The 18,610-nt window shown below is 37.0% G+C and overlaps 1 protein-coding gene across 1 annotated transcript in view; it reads left to right on the top strand.

The window, feature by feature from the left end:
* Positions 1–18,610, top strand: part of FIG4 (FIG4 phosphoinositide 5-phosphatase) — a 65,433-nt gene that overhangs the window by 35,960 nt on the left and 10,863 nt on the right. The window contains exons 16-22 of the mRNA XM_085217510.1: positions 2,820–2,958; positions 5,487–5,545; positions 6,141–6,288; positions 7,097–7,180; positions 12,377–12,572; positions 14,222–14,304; positions 16,599–16,688. Coding sequence (XP_085073636.1) covers positions 2,820–2,958; positions 5,487–5,545; positions 6,141–6,288; positions 7,097–7,180; positions 12,377–12,572; positions 14,222–14,304; positions 16,599–16,688 — 799 coding nt within the window. The remainder of the gene's footprint in view (positions 1–2,819; positions 2,959–5,486; positions 5,546–6,140; positions 6,289–7,096; positions 7,181–12,376; positions 12,573–14,221; positions 14,305–16,598; positions 16,689–18,610) is intronic.

The raw sequence follows: 18,610 nt of genomic DNA, 5'->3' as shown, positions 1-18,610 counted from the left end.
AAAAGCAAAAGAGAGTTTGTATCCTTTGGCAGTGTAACATTTAACAGCAGTCATTTCTTTGCTACAGAAGAAAGGTAAGAATGCTTTAACGAACTGTTGCCATAGAACATTTCAGATAATTAATTGGTTAATTCAATTGGTCTGGGTTTAAATTCAAGCTGTTTTTCACAGAAGAAATTTCATTTTGTTTTATTTCATTTTAGCATCTGTCATATAAGTAGTGACACAGTTTTTAACTGAATTATCTTGTTTCGCTCTGATTTAGTTAACAATTTCAGAATACCTCCTGTTCCTGGCAGGTGAAACAATGGTAAATGAATAAAGGAGGCTTGTCTCTGCCTTTTTAGCGTTCCCATATCCCACTAGTTTTAACCTATTTGTTCTTGTTAATTTACTTTCCATTTTGGTTTCCTCTAAGTTTTATGCACAAAATAGACTGCTTTCCTGGATTTTGTTTAGCACCACACTCCGTAAAAGGGAGAAAAGTAAGATGAGGTGAGATGAAGGCAAGAATTTTGTTCATCCATTACCTTCACAGGCAAAACACACTCGGCCTAGGAAAGATATTAATTTATTACCAATTTGTAGCAATAGATTGCGGTGAGAACTAAAAGCAAACTAAAAACGTCTTTTCCCTATCTGCTTTCTTTTACTGCTCCCCTGAACAGCACAGGGGAACAGTGGTTGTGCATAATGCTTTGCCTCTGCTGCTCCTCCTCTGTCTCTGCTCCATCTGGGGTCCTTTCTGTTGCTCGCCATCCTTCCCCAGCTCGTTCAATGTGGGTTTCCCACAGGCTGCAGTTATTCAAGCACTGCTCTAACACGGCTCCCTACCCCACAGGGCCCTCCTGCCCCGCCACAGGCTCTTCTCCACAGGTTGCAGCTCCAGCCCAGGGCCTGCTCCTGCTACCAAAACCTTGCTATGTAAACCTCATACAGGTAGTTAAGCTATGACATGTCTTCTCAAAAATAATTTGTCCTGAAAACCGTAAGTACTGACGTGTGCTTTGAGTATCGGTGTGTGGAAGGCTTAGCATTTGTAAGTTGATCTTCTTAAGAAAGTAGAGAAGGTAAGAAGTGAGAAAGAAGATAAAATATCCTTTAGGAAAAGTGCTCTGAAAGGACAATAAAAATGTCTGGAAGGAATGTGAGTGGAAAGAAAAGGTGGAAAAAGCCAGATCCTCTAAGTTGGGAAGGGAAGCCAAGCAGCATCAGAATTTCTGCTTTATTTCCCTTTTCCTTGTACCTTGCCCTGTTTCACCATGTGGCTGCTTTATACAGAAGATACCACGTCCAAATATTAACCTCCATATGTACACATCCTGTCAAGTTCCTTACTCTTCTATGATCTTGTCACCAGATTTCTATATGGAACTCTACATGGAACATCTAGTCACGTGTCTAATTCCCTGTAAAAAGAGCCATCGTTGTGTGGAGGGAAGAGATGGTGGGATTTTAGGAGAAAGGATGTTTTGATTGATGCTTTTGTGGACCGGGAACCAACTTTGTCCTTGCTGTCATCCCACTGCTTTGTGGATTCTGCCTGTTGTTTTATCTGCTTTTTGGTATACTGAAATTTCACAGTTTATCCATTTGATGTAGTATGTTGCTTAAAGGGCACTGATCTCTCTTAATATCTCTGTAACATGGAAAGAGCTGATGGAGTAGTGCCATCAGAGTGCTTCTAGTGTGAACTATTCTGTGTCTGATAAATACTGAAGTGCGAACAAGAATGGAGAGGAGCTTTCCACTTCCTGATTCATCAGAGCTTACTTAGAACTCAATTCTCCACATATTCCTCCATATCTGGATATATTTTGCACGAGCCATCCTCTCCTGCTACGTCTGCCTGCAAAGCTTTCTTCATCATGGTTCACCATCCCTAAGCCCTCATCTGACTCCAACTTTTTCACATATCTATTATAATTCATCCTACCTGCAGTTCAATAGCAAGCAAAGTTTCAGAAATGTAGACAAACAGCATTTTATTTGTCACACTTCATCTGCAGTGGTACCTAACTGCTGGATTTTAGCATTTACCTTCTGTAGTTTGATGAAGTTTAGAATATGGTGAGAGAAACCCATCTTTTGGTAATTTCAGTCTATAAGGAAAAAGTTCAAACTTTTTTAAAAGGTATTAATGAAGTTTAATCATTTTACTATGCATTGTTCAAAACAAACCCCAAAATCTCATAATTTATATGTACTGATGAAAATTTGTGCATTTGCATTGGTTCTTGTTTGATTTAATTAACATGCCTTTCGTAGAATCATAGAATCATTTGAGTTGGAAAGGACCTTTAAAGATCATCTAGTCCAACTCCCCTACAATGAACAGGGACACCTACAGCCTGATCAGGGTGTTCAGAGCCCAGTCCAGCCTGACTTTGAATGTCTCCAAGGATTGGGCTTCCACCACATTTCAGGACTACCTGAGCCTTCTGTAACGGAACTTTTGGTATGCAGTAAATTCATCAGGATAGGTCGCATGCCCTGACACATTCAAAAATACATTCACATCCTTTGTGCGTATACACATAGAAGCAAGGGGGAGACTGAGTCTTACTTCTGCCAAGGCAGAGCTTTTGTCTCTTCTTTGTTAGAAAAGCCAAGGAAAGACCTGGAACCAGCTGCATGTGCACTGCACTATGGCAGAAAGTGGGGTCCAAATGAAGTTTTGATAGGTTTGAAGCCCAGAGGTCTCTGTAGGAGTCTTAGGAACTATATGTTTGTTGTGTGAGGAGAAAGTCTAACAAGTAAGCAGATGCCTTGGTGGGCTTGAGCTCTGCATGTCATTAACTGTATGTCTTGTCTAACAGATGCAGACAGGCAAGAATCTATCAATCTGTTCCTCGGAGTATTCAAGCCTATGGAAGGAAAGCCTCATCTCTGGGAACTTCCTACTGATTTCTATTTGCATCACAAGAACACCCTCAGTCTGTCACAGACCAGGCGAAGGTATTTTGATGTTCTGGTTTCTGTTGGGTGTCGCTCTAATAAGATGCATGCTGCTAACCAAATAATTTAATCAGCATGTTGAAAACTTTTTTTCCAAATAACTAATGAATTTTAAGCTTTTGCAAGCACTGAAAAAAATAAAAGAAATAACTTTCTTCAAGAAATTACTAAAAATGTTGGACACTGGTGTTATGAAGGATTTCCTTTAGCGTTGAAGAAAAAGTCTCATTTAATACAAAATTGTCCTGCAGTGTGAAATACTTCACAATTTTACGGAAGTACAGCTATCTTTGTTCTATTAAACTGTGTATAGATGTCTTTTTGATGGTTAGATTTATTAAGTCAGTATTGTATTTGGTGTTTTTATTAGTACAAACTTTGGTTATATTCTCATGCAGTGCCCTTAGTCTGCAGCTGTGTTTGCCACGAAGCCTGTTATTTGTTACTTTCCTTTCAACCATGTCTGCCCTATTTTGATGTTGTTGTGTTTTTTTTCATTGTACATTCTGTTGTAGTTGTGCAGTGGTACACAGAAATAATAGAGCTAAAGCACAAAAATTATAGAGTAACTTTTAGAGTGATGGAACGTGAAATGGTTTCAGTAAGGATTGTAAATACTAGTGTCTAAAAAGGGCTTTCCGTTTTAAGGCTAAGGACAGTACTAGACTTGTTACTACATCATCTGTTTTATGAATTTTGTTGCTTTATATTTCTGTTCATTCAGTGAGTTCCATATCACAAATGGTAGGTGTGAATATCTGCATTTGGATTTTTGTCTGGAGGAGAGTCCAACTCTGTCCTGGTTGACTGCTTATTCCGTTAATGCATGTGGCTGTCAGCATGTGATACGACAGTTTCTAAATTCCCATCCTTTTCTCCTTCTGCTGATGCTAGCTCATGTTAGTAATGCAACTGGGTGCTAGTTTAGACATGAGAAACACATAACTGGTTCTGGACGTTATTGTATGTCATTGAATTAAGCTGAAAACCAAATACAATAAGCAGATAGCAAGGAAAAAATATTGTTTGTTTTTACTAAACTATATTGCAAGGTCTTCAGATAACTTCCTGTCTATGTAATAGAGTCCTTTGGTAGAGCAGCTAAGGAAATAATGAAATCTCATAATGAAAACAAGGATATAGAAAGAGAATAAAGATGTTGTTTCCTGCAATTGAAAGCTTATTTGACTGTTTCTGCTTTTCCTATATTGTATTTGCCACTGCATCAGAAATAAAAGATTTCATGAGTTTCACATGTTACTTTTATATTATCTGTGATTTACATGAGAGGATAGTGAAGATGGAAAGAGAGGCTCTCTTTAGTCACATTACTTGTCATTTGTGCAAGCAGCAAGACCAGATAGGTCTGCAGGAAAGGAAAAACTAGCTTGCTTGCATGACCTGATGTAGTCCCTTCATCAAGAGATGGGCCTTTCGTACATAACTCATTCTTTTCTGTTCAGGACATTCACAGTTGCTAGGACTGGAATATGTTGCCCTGCCTGTTCAGCACAGTTTGTGGAGTCCCACTAACAAGTCAATCTCTGGGCACCACAGTACACATGTTGTTTCTGCTCCAGACAGCTACATTGTTATCAGGTGGAGGTAACTGCTATATTCTCTAATTAAGGCCCTTACAACATTGTGAATGTGCATATGTTTGAAATAAAATCAGTGACAATAAGTAAATATATTTTAAGCCCAAATAATGGAGAAACAGAGACTGTCAGAGTAGCATAGAGAAAATTTTGAAGTGTATTTGAGAAAAATGAAAACATGCAAATATGAATGAAAGATTAACAGTGCTTTGTTTTATGAATGCTAGTTTCATTTGCTTTGGTGGTTTTGTTTTGTTGTTTTTTGTTGTTTTTTTTTTTTTCAGAAATATTGAATAAGATTGCAGGCCCACTTTTTTGCTATTAATTATAACAACATGCAGTTCTTATACTTGGGACAGCTGTCACATTAAAACGTATTTCCATGTGTAGAAGTGAGTTGCTTTAAGGATCTTCTAGTTTTATTTATTATGATAAATGGCTTTTGTTTCTTCATACTCTTTTCCTAATTTTTAGGAAAGAACAAGTAGTGATTGGGTAGAGTTAGGAGTCTTTCTTGCTCTGGTCAAAACAACAAAAAAACAAAAACAAAACATACTAAGTATGCTTACGCTTACCATATTGCTTTGTGAGTTTTTTGTTGTTTTTTTTTTTTTTTTCTCCAGACACTTTCAGTATGTTCTAGGAGCTTAATTTTTCTATACTATAGGTAAGGCACTTGAAAATACACTTAGTTCAGTTCTGAGTTGGACTTCATGTGGTTATATTTCATGCCCTCAGTGCAAAGTTGTAGGGTAGGAATCTGTGGAGAGCATCCATCTGAGGATAATTCTTTACTTCTTCTCACATTTGATTTATAAGGAAAAGTTTACCAGTGTGACTCAGTATGGCTGAGTAACTGCTATGTGCAAATGTTTAGATTGGATGCAAGATGAAATCTATATCAATTGTGTGTCTGTATTTCCCATTCAGCTATACTTACTGGTGGACGACAGGTGTGCTAAAGCATTTACCTCTTCCTTTTGATGAAGGTAGGAACTGTATTTGCTTCTTGCCTTAAGAGTATCTTGAAGTAGTAGTCAGTAATGCTTTGTAACTCTTTTAGATCTCAAATCCTTTTAAAAAAAAAAAAAAAGTAGTTAAATACTGTGTATTTTTTCCTCAACAATGGGATGAACAATGGGATGCAGAATACAAGAGATATCTAACTCTAGAGTTGAAGAATTAAGTAATACAAGAATGTGGCTAAAACCTGACCTCCATAAGTTTGTGTGTCAGGACAAACATCATTCTTTTTTCCTTCTTTCCTTTCTTGTTAAAATTTATTTATAGTCTATGTTGGTGGTAATATTTCTGCTGCAGATAAGGATTAGCTACTATGTCTTATTTCTCTGGGTTACTTTGGAGAATATTTTATGAGGAATTTTCTTCAGCAAGAGACATCAATTTACGATGATTGATAATATGCATTTATTAAAGATGTGCCCTGGATCTCCTTTGTATCATATTTTCTTGTCCTAGATGGACTATGGCTATAGAAAAATGTTGAGTAGGGTGGCTAGGTAATCAGACTACTGCAGAGTCAGTCATAGTTGGTAAAGAGGATTATTTTTTTCCTTTCCCCAGTGACATGTGCTGAAAACAGACGCAAATTAACAGTGAAGAAATTCCACAAGTATGAAGAGGAAATTGATATCCATAATGAGTTTTTTCGGCCATATGAGTTGAGCAGCTTTGATGAGACCTTCTGCTTAGCAATGACCAATTCTACACGGTATATTTGGGTTGTTTTGGAACTATAAACGCTTAACTGGAAGTAGATCTGGTGTGAATTAAATGTGTAGTTGATTTATTTGCTTAAACCTGGGTAACATGCTAGATTTTTTCTTTTTTTAAGCCTCAAATTTAGCAAAATTCTGGAAGTTAAATCATAATGTTAAAACGGAAAAGCAATGCTCAGCAATGCTCCAAACTTCTGTCAAGATAGCACTTAATTAATTTAAAATTATTTTCCACTGCAGAGTGTCTAATGTTTAGGCATTTGAAGGCTGAGAAATGGACTTTTCCTTGTGGATTCGTTAGGTTGCGGAAGGTACCTCCAAAGCAATTGCTTTGTAATTGTTCCGCTTGAATTTTACAACTGCTTATTTCAGTCCATGTGGTTCTTAGAGCTGGCCTGATAATTTTTGTTGGCAGCAGTCAGACAGATATTCTAAGCATAATCTTAATCACGCTTTAGCTAATGACTTCCAGACAGATTATGTTTCACGTAGCTTTTTGACCTAATTTGAGTGTTGGCAGCGTTTTGAAAACAATGTATATGAGTCACAGGACTTCTTCAGTACAGGAGTATGCTATTGCTCTATCCTCTTTGGCAAGTGGCAAAATTTGCAGCTGCTTCACAAAGCTAAATGGTGCCATTGAGAATACTGAGGGGTTTTTTACATAACTTGTAATGATTAATTTGTTTTTCATGCATGTTTTTTAATTCAAAGGTAGATGTTAGAATTGGCTCTTCTAAAAGATGTTTGGTTTTGTTTTGAACTCTTCTTACAGTGAGATTTTATTTCCTCTTTTGCCAGGGATTTTATGCCTAAGAATATGGGGATTGATCCAAGTCCATTTACTGTTCGTAAACCTGATGAAACTGGAAAATCAGTGCTGGGGTAAGTTAGAAATAACAAATTTTGTTCTGATTTAATAATAGTGAAATTGTAATGAAAGGATAGAACACTGTGTGCAGTATGTTTTCTGCGAAATGGGAAATTAAAAAAATCATTGGTGGAGTGCTGTGGAAATGTACACTTTGAAAATCATACTTAATTTTAGTTTTGTACTTGATGCTGGGAATTCTTTATTCAGGCTTGTTTAATCTTTTCTACTTAAGTGAGACCTGTAAGGTAATTTTATCTAGAATGAAGATACAGAAGCTGTTCAAATTTGGTCATCTCCTGGTACCATTACTGTCTTTTTTTTTTTTTTTATAAAGAAAGGAGAATAAATCTCATATAAATAGAACATAATATCATAGAATATCCCAAGTTGGAAGAGAACCACAGGGATAATGAAGTCCAACCACTGCATACAAGACCTCTCAAAATTCAAACCTTACGTCTGAGAGACTTGTCAAACATCATGTGTTTTGTTGTATTATAAAAAACGTTAAAATGCTTCTTTAAGTTATCGTTCATTTTCATTAAGCTGGCTTGTTAAAAGATACAGATACTGTCTTCAAACAGCAGTAACTGCCAATTTCCTCTTGGTCTTTGATTAAAAATTTAAAAGTGTTACAGAAAAATATTTATTAAAACATTTGTATAAAATTTATAAATTGATATAAAACAATTTCAAAACTTACTCAGTTACTGAGACAAATGAATGTCTCATTTAGCTGTTTTTGAATCCTGATCTTGCTTTGTTATTCTATTTATTCTGTTGTTTTGTTTGATTTGCAATATCACATAAGGGCTGTGAGGATTATTCCTGAACCACTTCATTCTTCCTTAGATACCTCATATTAAGGAAACCTTTTATCAGTAATGATTAAACCTGTGCCATCACAATATAGTAAGTTCTTCTGAAAACTTAACACTCTGTTATAAGCTATAAAATTTGCCTGTCTCATAAATAACATCTGTCATGCTTTGATCCTGAGGGACTCACTGTTAATAAATGTTGAGTGGTCTGGGTTTATCACTAGTAGAGCGTGATTTAATTCTAATAATGTTTCCTGGAAATAAACAGAAAGACTGTTTATAGTTATTCAATTCATTTCTCCAAAGAACTCTGAAAGTGTGGGTGCTTTTGAAGTCAAGCTTCATTCTTCTCCTTTGGAATAATGTTGGTATTTTGCACTAAATTATCTCCAGATACAGCATGAAATTCTTAATCTTTTATATCTTTCTCAAGCTTTTTCTTGAGCTCTCTGCTGTGATTTTGAGGGATTGTGGTAGGATAGTCAGCTGTGTCGAAGTCATGTTCCAGGACTCCCTGAGTATATCTCATAAGGTTTGCCATGCATTGGCTTGTGCGCTGTAGTAAAATGTGGCTTAAGACTTCTACCTTACCTTAGAGATGCCTATGTGAGAGAGAGAATTTATTACTAAATGCAAGAATACACTTATTTTTAAAGAGGACGTGAATACAAAAAAACCCCAAAAAAAACAAAAACAAAAACCTTTAGATTTTAAGAACTATATAACGCAGTGCTATGATTGCTTTTCTTAAGTCCCAAACACCCTTACTTGTACTATGGTACTACTTACATCAGTAGATTCACAGCATTTATCAGTGGAATTCTCTGTTTTTTTAGGTATGTGGGACATGTGCCTAACTGTCCTGATCAGGTTGTGATACCAGAATTACATTTGTTTTATAATAGGTCAAATTTTGCAGTACCATGCTCTCCTGTTTGATTCCTCCATTGTACTAGAAGCCTTTGTGTAGAGATGATGCTACTGGTTCTTGATCAGAAAAAGAAATAATGTTTTACCCATATCTACGTATCTTCTTCAATAAAAGCTTCTCCACAATACGGAGTATACCAAATCCATTATGATCCTCTTCTAGCTCTTTTTTCAATCTGAATAAACATAAGGAACTGCCATTTATCTCCATCTCAGTATCTAGGAGTTATATTTGTAGTCCTGAATTCCTGTTTTGAAATTGCACATACTGCTGTGTGTTTGGACTTGCTTCGGAGATACTGATTAGATTGTAGTGTTGCCCTCCTAACACTAGGGTTTACTAGAGTCTACTTCATATGCATAGAATCTCGTTCTACTTTCCTCTGTTTCCCATGTCGGTAATGATAAGTGCTGTTTCTTATTTGGGGAAGCTCACTACAGCTATTTGAAAGCACAGGGCTTGATATTTCCCTCAAAATGCAAAGTACATGTCAAAGGAAAGATGTCAGTGCTGTGTTCTTCATTAAGTTGATTCATATTCCATTAGGCTTATCTGTCTGGCCAAGCAGACCAAGTTTTCTACCTACTGTGTGAACAGTTTGCTATACTCCTTTGCATAGACTTTGCAGTTTTTTAAATTAAAACTGAAACAAATAGTTTTCTTTTTTGTTTTAAAGGGCTTCTAGGAATTTTAATTGTTTCAAGATCTTCTGATCTACTGTAATCTTTCTGGAAGATTTAGTAGTCTGTTTTCATGTGTCCCTAAGACAATTACTACTTGGCCTTTTCTTGTGTGTGTGTTGGCAGTGGGATGGGGATATCACTCTTATTAGTGTTTGGCTACTTGCTTCATTCTGCTTTTCTTGCAATCTTCACCTCATTTAGAAAAGCAGAGAAGATAACCTCCTTAATTTTTTTCTGATGAGAATACAGTATTTGTAACTTTCTGTATGTTTTTCTTTAAGCAGATGTCAGTTACTGCTGAGTCTGAAAATAAACTTACCTCTGTGACTTTTTTCCCTCTAAGGTGTTCATTCTAGCTTTGAGAATTCTCATGCATTAATGTACTTAGGATGGAGTGAGGGGCGGTCTCAGATCAATAACCTTTGTGAGGCCTCTTGTTTATATGTGTAACTAAAACATGGGAAGTTTAGCTAATTCAGTACAGAGATAAATCACTGTATGAGTTTGCAAATGTACAGCTCTGATAGTCATAGAAAGCTCTGGTGGAACTCAAGTGACACTAGTGACCTCTATGCCTTTGCTGCTGAGAACGTTAGAGCTGTAACCTGAACTACCATTTTCACCCACCTGCATATTATCATCAAAGCCTCTTATCATACTTTGCTTTTTAGAATCTATCGTGGATGGAAAACATCTGCACTCATAGGAGAGAAGCTAGAATATATTTTTGATATAATATGGAGGCAGTATAGTGATTTAACAAAGTTTAATTGTAACTAAGGGAGCAACTTGGGCACCTCAATACAGAAAGGGCATTGAGGTGCTGGAGCAGGTCCAAAGAATGGCAGCAAGGCTTTTGAGGGCTTGGAGAATATGCCCTATGAGGAGAGACTGAAGAAACTAGGACTGTTTAGTCTGGAGAAGAAGAGGCTGAGGGGAGACCTTATTGCTCTCTTCCAATACCTGAAAGATGATTGCAGTGAGATTGGGGTTGGTGTCTTCTCAGTGGTGACAGGTGACAGGACAAGGGGAAATGGCCTCAAGCTGCACCAGAGTAAGTTTAGATTGGATATCAGGAAGAACTTCTTTACTGAAAGGGTTGTTAAGCACTGGAATAGGCTCCCCAGGGAGGTGGTTGAGTCACCATCCCTGGATGTATTTAAAAATTGCTTGGAAGTGGTGCTCAGGGATATGATTTAGCGGAGGATTGTTAGAGTTAGGGTAGTATGGTTAGGTTCTTTAAGGTCATTTCCAACCTGAGCTATTCTTTGAATCTATGAACTTATCAAGATTCGAGATGACTGGATACAGTTACATAGAAGATAGGGCTAAACATATGCATACAAGAGGCCCTCCTGTTGAGTAACAAGGTTCAGAGTGAACTCCCTTGCTAGAAAGCTCCTTGAACCACGCAGGGAAGTAGCCTTGGTGCAGCTGAATCCACTCCTAGTCCCAGACTTGATCAGTGGTTTATGTCCACAGGATTGTGTGGGTGCAGTCAATTAGCAAAGCTAACAGAGCTTACAGTCAATCTAAGATGTGATCTTAGCAAGGCTAACAAAACCTAAAACAATTAGTCACTTACCAAGGATCTGTATTGGCAAGAAGCCTTGATGTCAAGGTGTAAGTGTTCTCTGTGCAGTAACCTCAAGAGGCATCCCTGCCCAAGGGGAGATGATGTGCAGCCAGTTGCCATGCAGGAGAGCTCAAAGGGTGCTCTTGGGCTCCTCGCTATTTATGGGGGTAGGATGATTGCCCTGTAGTCGTAGGTCACCTTTAGGTGCAGGCTTAATTGGTCCTCGGCTTTTGAACCAGAGGTCTGCCATCAGCCCCCATTTTGAGACAGATTTATGGTTGTTAATCTGTTGTAGCAAGAGTGTTGGCAGTACTGTTGTTCACTGTCTTCCTGTGCAGTGCCTTGTGAGCAAGGCCAGGCTGAAAAAGAGAATTGAGGGAAGAAACCAAGGGGAGAAAGGAGTGAGCAGGGGGAACACACCATCACAGGGTCTTCCTGATTTGTCTATTGACACATTCACCATCTGCCTTCCAATCCCTCTTCCTCCAGAGTTCTTGGAAAGGCTGTGGTGGTTTCTGAGGTGAAGGGGCATGCATATGGCCAGTAGGAAAAGATGTAGTGGATGTAAGGGTGATGCAACTTCTGATGGGTAAAGTAATGCACATCTTTCAGAGCATTAACACAGTTAGTTCCTGTGTTAGTCTACTAAAATATAGATGCTGCATCTTTACAAATTCTTACAAAAAAGTCTCTTTTTATTGACTAAAATTTTTAACTTGAGAAATATACGCCCCATAAGGAAACAGTGAGGGAGAACTGAATTGAGGGGAAGAGGTATAGAGAAGGAAGGGGAGAAAAAAGTAAGTTTTTGATGAAGATTAGAGGCTGGAGAATAAGAGAGTTAGTAAAGTACATAATTTTAGTCAGCAAGAGATATGTTTTTCCGGAACAAAACTAAAGATGTTATGTCTCAATTTTTGTGTATACATTTTAACATCACAGTACGGGGGAAGGATTTAAGTAAAGAGATGGAGAATTTGTAGAGAAAAGCTGGCATAATCCTGTGAGCACTCTTCAAATGCTCAAGAATAAGAAGAGATTGAAGAAAATTAAATCATTTAAGGGATTCAAAAGATGAGCAACAAGTTGCTCCACAGGATAGAACTCCCCTAGTAAGCCAGTAACCAAAATTAGGAATTTAAAATACTTACAATTAATGTCCTCTTAATTTCATAAATACTCTCTATCTTTTATAGGAACAAAAGTAATCGAGAAGAAACTGTGCTGCAGCGCAAAACTGCTGCTAGTGCTCCTCCACCTCCAAGTGAGGAGGCAGTGTCAAGTAGTTCTGAAGATGATTCTGGGACAGACAAAGAAGAAGAAGGTGCTGTTTCTCAACGTTCTACCCCGGTAAAGGTGACTGATGCAGGAGATAACACCAAGATCACTGAGGTAAGAAATATTGTGGTATGCAAGAAAACATGAATTTAAAATTCACATTTTTTATTACTTTATAAGCAGCAAGAAGTACAGAACAAACAGAAGTAAGGCAGAGAAATAAAATGATCTCTGAAAGATATTAGCAAAACTGGTTATAAAACTTTGCTATTCTTACTGTTATGTAAGAGTCTTCATATTTTACATAGCTTAAAGAGGAAAATAGCATTTATAAAGAATGAAAAACAATGTTGTATACTTACAGCACTTGAAAGTGCTAAGGTCAAGTGTAGTCTGTACAAAATATATCTATGGTAGTATTGTATGATAGTGGTTAGTTCAAAGTGGTCGTATACTTCTGATCATTGTCCCTTATCATGCTTTGACTCATCACAATATGGATCTGAGGTCCTGAGCTCTGCCTTCAGTCTGACTAAATCACGCCCTGATTTATCTGCAGAGTTTTAAATTGTTCCCTATCAAATAGTTTCAATTAGGAAATAAATAAATAAATAAACACTTACAATAAAATAACTATGAAATTGTGTGGTATTAATTTTGGAGATTTTGGATTAACTGTTAGACCAGTAGAAGTGCATTTATTTCTGTTGAAGTACAGTGTTATCTGAAAACTTCCATTATGTCAGAAAAACAGAGTACAGGTTTTCCAGCAATTCGGGTTGTTTACAGATTATTGCTTTAACAGAAATCCAACCCTATTTTCTTCATGATTCTTACCATTGAACAATTGAACAAGATATTTCAATTCAGATTTTCCTTCTGTGTATTGAGTACATTTTAACACTGATACCTAAGGTATGTCTTCAAGAATTTTAAGATGGCTACATGAAAGATACATTTAAATACAAAATATAAGGTAGCATTGGCTTTTAATGGCTTACATTTGGAGGAATTGTTCTGATTTTTGTTAATGCAGATGAAGACATATTTTCTATTTTACTGCACCTTTTCATGCATCAAATTTTTCTCATAATTTACATTGCTAGTTTTCATTATTGCTCATTGAAATTGCTGAAAAGGAATTACCTATTCAGTTAGACTCAGTCTAGTTCTCCTGTTTTGAACTAGAAGAAAGTTATCTATCTTTATAGTTGATACACTTGCAATTGCATGTGCCTTATCAGTAACCCCTTAGGTTAACACTGACAATAATGAGGTATTCATGGTCATTGTCTCCTTATTATAGCTGTCTGAGAGACAATGTAACTTGTAAAATAAAAATAGTTTTCTATTTTATTGAAGACTGTAGTTATTTCAGAATTGACAAAAGGAAATATGAAAGCAAATGTGGGAGCAAGTTCTGAACTAATACAGTTTTTTCTTTATTGAATTTCAACATAATACATACATTTTTAAGTGCTCTATTAATATAAATTCTTGATATCTTGTTCTTTTCTGATGGGATATCTTTCAAGAATCTTTTACCTTTTTATTGGACAAGTGTCTTGAAGAAACTTCTTAGTAAGTGATTTTTATTTAATGCAGCTTGCACAAGCTAAGGTTACTGTGTATATGCGAAACTTGTTTGGTTTTGCCTGCGCTTTTGAATTTTCAGATTTGGAAATAACTTCTTTCTTGAAAGCAGACTTGTGTTTAGAAGTTACTACTTATCCTCAGTCTGAGTCTTTGCTCTTATGTTTCAGAATGTAGTTCAGTCTACTAAAGACGTATATGGAGTTAACCTTTCGGATGTTCCTTCTGAAGATGATATCACAATATATGCTAGGTGAGATTTCCAGTTGTAATAATTAAAAGGTGATTTGAGAAATTTCGTCAAAGGTGCTTCTTTTGATGAAGCATATTTGTATTTTTTATTTTAGACATATGGGCTGCCCAGAGGTGGTGGAGGTGTTCAAAGAATGTTTAGTCATTGTGTTGAAGGACATGGTTTAATGAGAACTGTTGATAATAGGTGGACAGTTGGACTGGATGATCTCATAGGTCTTTTCCAATGTTGGTGATTCTTTGATTCTGTGATTTGGTTATATCCAAATACTGTTGTTTTTTAAAATCATACTAGATGTCTGTTTCAACTCTGAATTCAGTGGAAGTAATGCCACTGTCTTCAAATGCAGCATGGAACTTAAAAGAAAGATACTTCAGTAGAAGTATCCGTCACTTAATGTATTCCTAGAAATATTCCTGGTATTGGCTCTGGGCAGTAAAACTGATGAAATAGTCAGAGGAAGTAGGTAACTCACTTTAGGGACACGGATATTCAGGTGACAGATATTTCTACAGTGGGTTTCAGGAGAGGACAGGAGAAAGTTTGGCTGCTGCCATTATCAAAGTTGCATGTAATAGCAGCGTACAAATACATGTGCTGAGGGTGTAATATAGCATGAAGTATAGTAATAATGTGCTCTTCATTTTGAACTGCATCATGCTGCCACTTATTCTTAATAAATGATTTTGTGATCTTGGACCATACATACAGGAAATGAGAGTAAGGTAGAGCATATTGCAGGACAGAATATGGCTCTTCAGGTGGTCCAGCAAATTCCCACTCAGTTCCTGCACTTTGTTGTAAACTGCTACAATGTGAGGCAGCGTGCCGCACAGCATGTGCAGGTTCTTCTCAGGAGCTGCTGGCTTACTGTGAGCAGTTGGAGATGGGGGCTGTGTAAGTATCAAGATATCATCTCCCCCCTCCAACTAAATTCTTACAGCTACAGATACTTCTGCTTCTATTTCAAGGGTAATTTGGACTTTTGTACTATATGTAGTTGTTGTTACTGTGTCCGCAGGTGTCTTGGATGGCCAACTCCCACAGAGCAACGAGTAAATTACTAGTGTGTTTCTCCAGTAAAATACAGTGACTCTGTAGTATCAGGAGCACTGGTTCTGAATTTTTGTAACCCCACATAGAGTACAGGCTATGTGGTGGTTGTTTTAAGAACATGTGTTTAAGTTGTTGTTCTCATATTTACTTCTCAATTTCGGAGAATTACAATGAAGCCAAACAGATCCTGGTCCAAATCTTCTTCTCCTGAGTCAGAAATGAGTTTGAACCTTTTGAAATTTTATTAACCAAAACTGAACTAGAATGATTTCAGTTTCAGATGAACTAAAACAGCAAATGCTGTTGCCAAGAGAGGAGTTGCTTATGCAAGACACCAGGAGTGCCAGTCGATTATATTAACTTAACAAACCCATGTTTCAAACACCTGATCAGTCAAGAGCACTAATGGGATTTGAAAAAATGTTCAAGGGAACTAAGTCACCTCAGAAGAACAGAATATGTTAAAGAGAATACCTGTAATGCATGCGTTGAAATGAGCTTCTGTGCATTTTGTTTGTTTGTTTGTTTTCTAATGTGTAACAACAGTGACTATCATATATTTGAAGCTTTTTTTTTTTTCTTTTTTTTCTTTTTTTTGTGAGGGCAGTTCTATTTCAATTTGATCTTTTCTGATTTGATGTTGAAGCCTGTTTCACGGAATCACAGTATCACATAATGTCAGGGATTGAAAGGGACTTTTAGAGATCATCTAGTTCAATCCCTCTGCCAGAGCAGGAACACCTAGATCAGGTCACACAGGAATGTGGTGGGTTTTGAATGTCTCCAGTAAAGGAGACCCTGTAACCTCTCTGGGCAGCCTGTTCTCCAGTGTTCTGTTATCCTTACTGTGAAGAAATGTTTTCTCATATTTACGTGGAACCTCCCATGTCTCAGTTTGCACCCACTGCACCTTGCTCTATTCATTGGATGCCACTGAGAAGAGCCTGGCTCCATCTTCCTGACACTCACCGTTTATATATTTATAAACATTAATGAGGTCATATCTCAGTCTCCTCTTCTGCCCCGTGAAATACTACATGACAGCAATTAATAGGCAAACCTTTTACAAGCTAGAAGAAGCTGCAGAATTCTCACATGCACCTACTGTGTAGTTTTAAAAATCCCTCTTGTATACTCCAGAAGTAGATTATAGTCACTACTTAAAGACTCATTGTTTGTCTACTGGGGAGATACTGCTTTTACATTTGATTTATTCTCCTCTCAACTGTTTCTCACAGGTTTGTTCAGCTGGGACAAAGTCAACACAAGCAAGATAAGAGCAGCCAGCAATTTTGTTCCAAACATCAGTTGGATAGGGTTATAAATTTGTAAGTATTTTTCTTTTTTCCCTTAGTCTATTTGTTTTTACTTTTTTCATTAGACCTATAAAAGTTTATCAGGTAAAATTTATCTTAAACTGTTAGAGAGTCAAACTTCTGTTGAGGGATCAGTGTGTAGTGTGAAGAATCAGGTCCCAACTTCTCCCTTGTGACTTAAAATCTTACCATGATTTGCAGTTATCTCTATGCAAATTGCTGAAGCTATGGAGTGTAAAAAAACAATTCCTTATTGCTTTTGAAAGAGTTAGATTGAAAGAAGTTGATTGACTTACATACACTGCATAAAAAAACTGAGAAATGCAGTTCAATCTTTAGACTGCAGTCATCTGAGTTTGTTTGTTCTGAGAAAGCTCTTGAATGCCATATATTTGTGTTATTATACATTTGAGGAGTCTTGAGAGGTCAAATGGGATATTTCCATATTTTTATTTCTCTGAGGGATGGCCCAGTGTTGGAGAAGGTAGGGCAAACAAGGAGTGGATTTCTGTTTTGTTTTGTGCCTGTATCTGTGTCACTGAAGTCAGCAGACATGTGCTAGCTAAAATCAGTATGTCATGCATTTTAAGTAAAGAAAAGAACATGTTGAGTTTGCGTTTTCCTCAGAAGCATCTCCGTGGATTTTTTTGCAAAAATCTCCCAGCATGCTTGTGACAGCTGTAGGAGATAATCATCCCTTTCCTGCCCCTTAAACTTAGAGTGAATTATTCCCCATACTATGCTGCTGTAAAATGAGCACATTAAAGAGAATCTGTGCATATAATTATGGTGGCATTTGGGCAGGCTCAGACATTTGTTTTTTAACTTTCCCTAGAGTAATTTCTATGTATTTCTGAGTCGCATTAAGTGTAGAAAGTAGTGTTAAGTCACAGACAACACAAAGCTGTGCCTCCTGTCACTCTTCCTCTGGAAATGATAGAGATCATCTTTCTCTGCCAGTTCTGCATTTTAATAACGTTTTAAAACTTTGAAATACTGTTTGGGTGGTGACAGAATCTTCTTTCAACACAGGTCATAAATGGAGCCATTCTTTCAAAGCATGGTGTTCAATTTTGGAAAATGGAAGCTTTCTTTCTGTGTGCTAACATTTGAATTGGTGCTCTGAACCAGAAATTTCTTCAGAGAATACTAAACTCAGAGTATTGTGAACATATAATAAAACATATAACCTAAAAATAGTATGAACCTCCTGTGGATTAGAAGCAAAAATGGACACTTGAACAAGGACCACAGCGATTCTTTTGGTACACTATATTACCATGCATCTGAAGAGAGGGTTTTTTGAGTACTGCGGTGTAATTACTTCTGGCTGACATTATGTACCTGTACCTGGTTTCCTACTGCTCTTTGCGGTGTGATATAAATAACTGCTGAAAAACATACTTTCAGTCATTTTTCCAGATGCTCTTCTTACATTCATCTAGGAGTGCAAGAAATCTGATTTCCTCCTGAAGGGAGAATTGAGTCTTTTGATTCACTGTAGCTCTTCTGGAGAAGACTGTGGATATGCTTTAATGCTCTTGTTGTGAAGACTAGCTGGTTGCATACACTGGGATACAAGATGTCTTCAGTGCCTGTGTGCACTGTGGGCTGTGCAGAATAGTAATAACACTTGCACCAACTTTAATGAATCCAGAGATATCCACTGCCCTATTCTGATGCTGATGAAGCCCAAGCAGGAGGAAAGTCTAGTGATATTTGCAGGATAGGCTAGAGCTGTGTTCTCCTTAAATCTTTGAAAATGGACCATCTTCAAAGATATATAGTCCATGTTTTCTAAATTCTCTTAAAGTTAAATTTGTAATTTTATTTTAAATCAAGACTGCTTAGGTTCTGCTTGTAACACCTGTATTGATCAGACATGACTGATACTGAGTAGCAACTATTATATGCAAGTTAGCTTTTAACTTTGC

The sequence above is a fragment of the Meleagris gallopavo genome, chromosome 2, assembly GCF_905368555.1.
Source record: "Meleagris gallopavo chromosome 2, MGAL_WU_HG_1.1, whole genome shotgun sequence".
NCBI lineage: Eukaryota > Metazoa > Chordata > Aves > Galliformes > Phasianidae > Meleagris > Meleagris gallopavo.
This window is presented reverse-complemented; position numbering and strand designations above follow the sequence as displayed.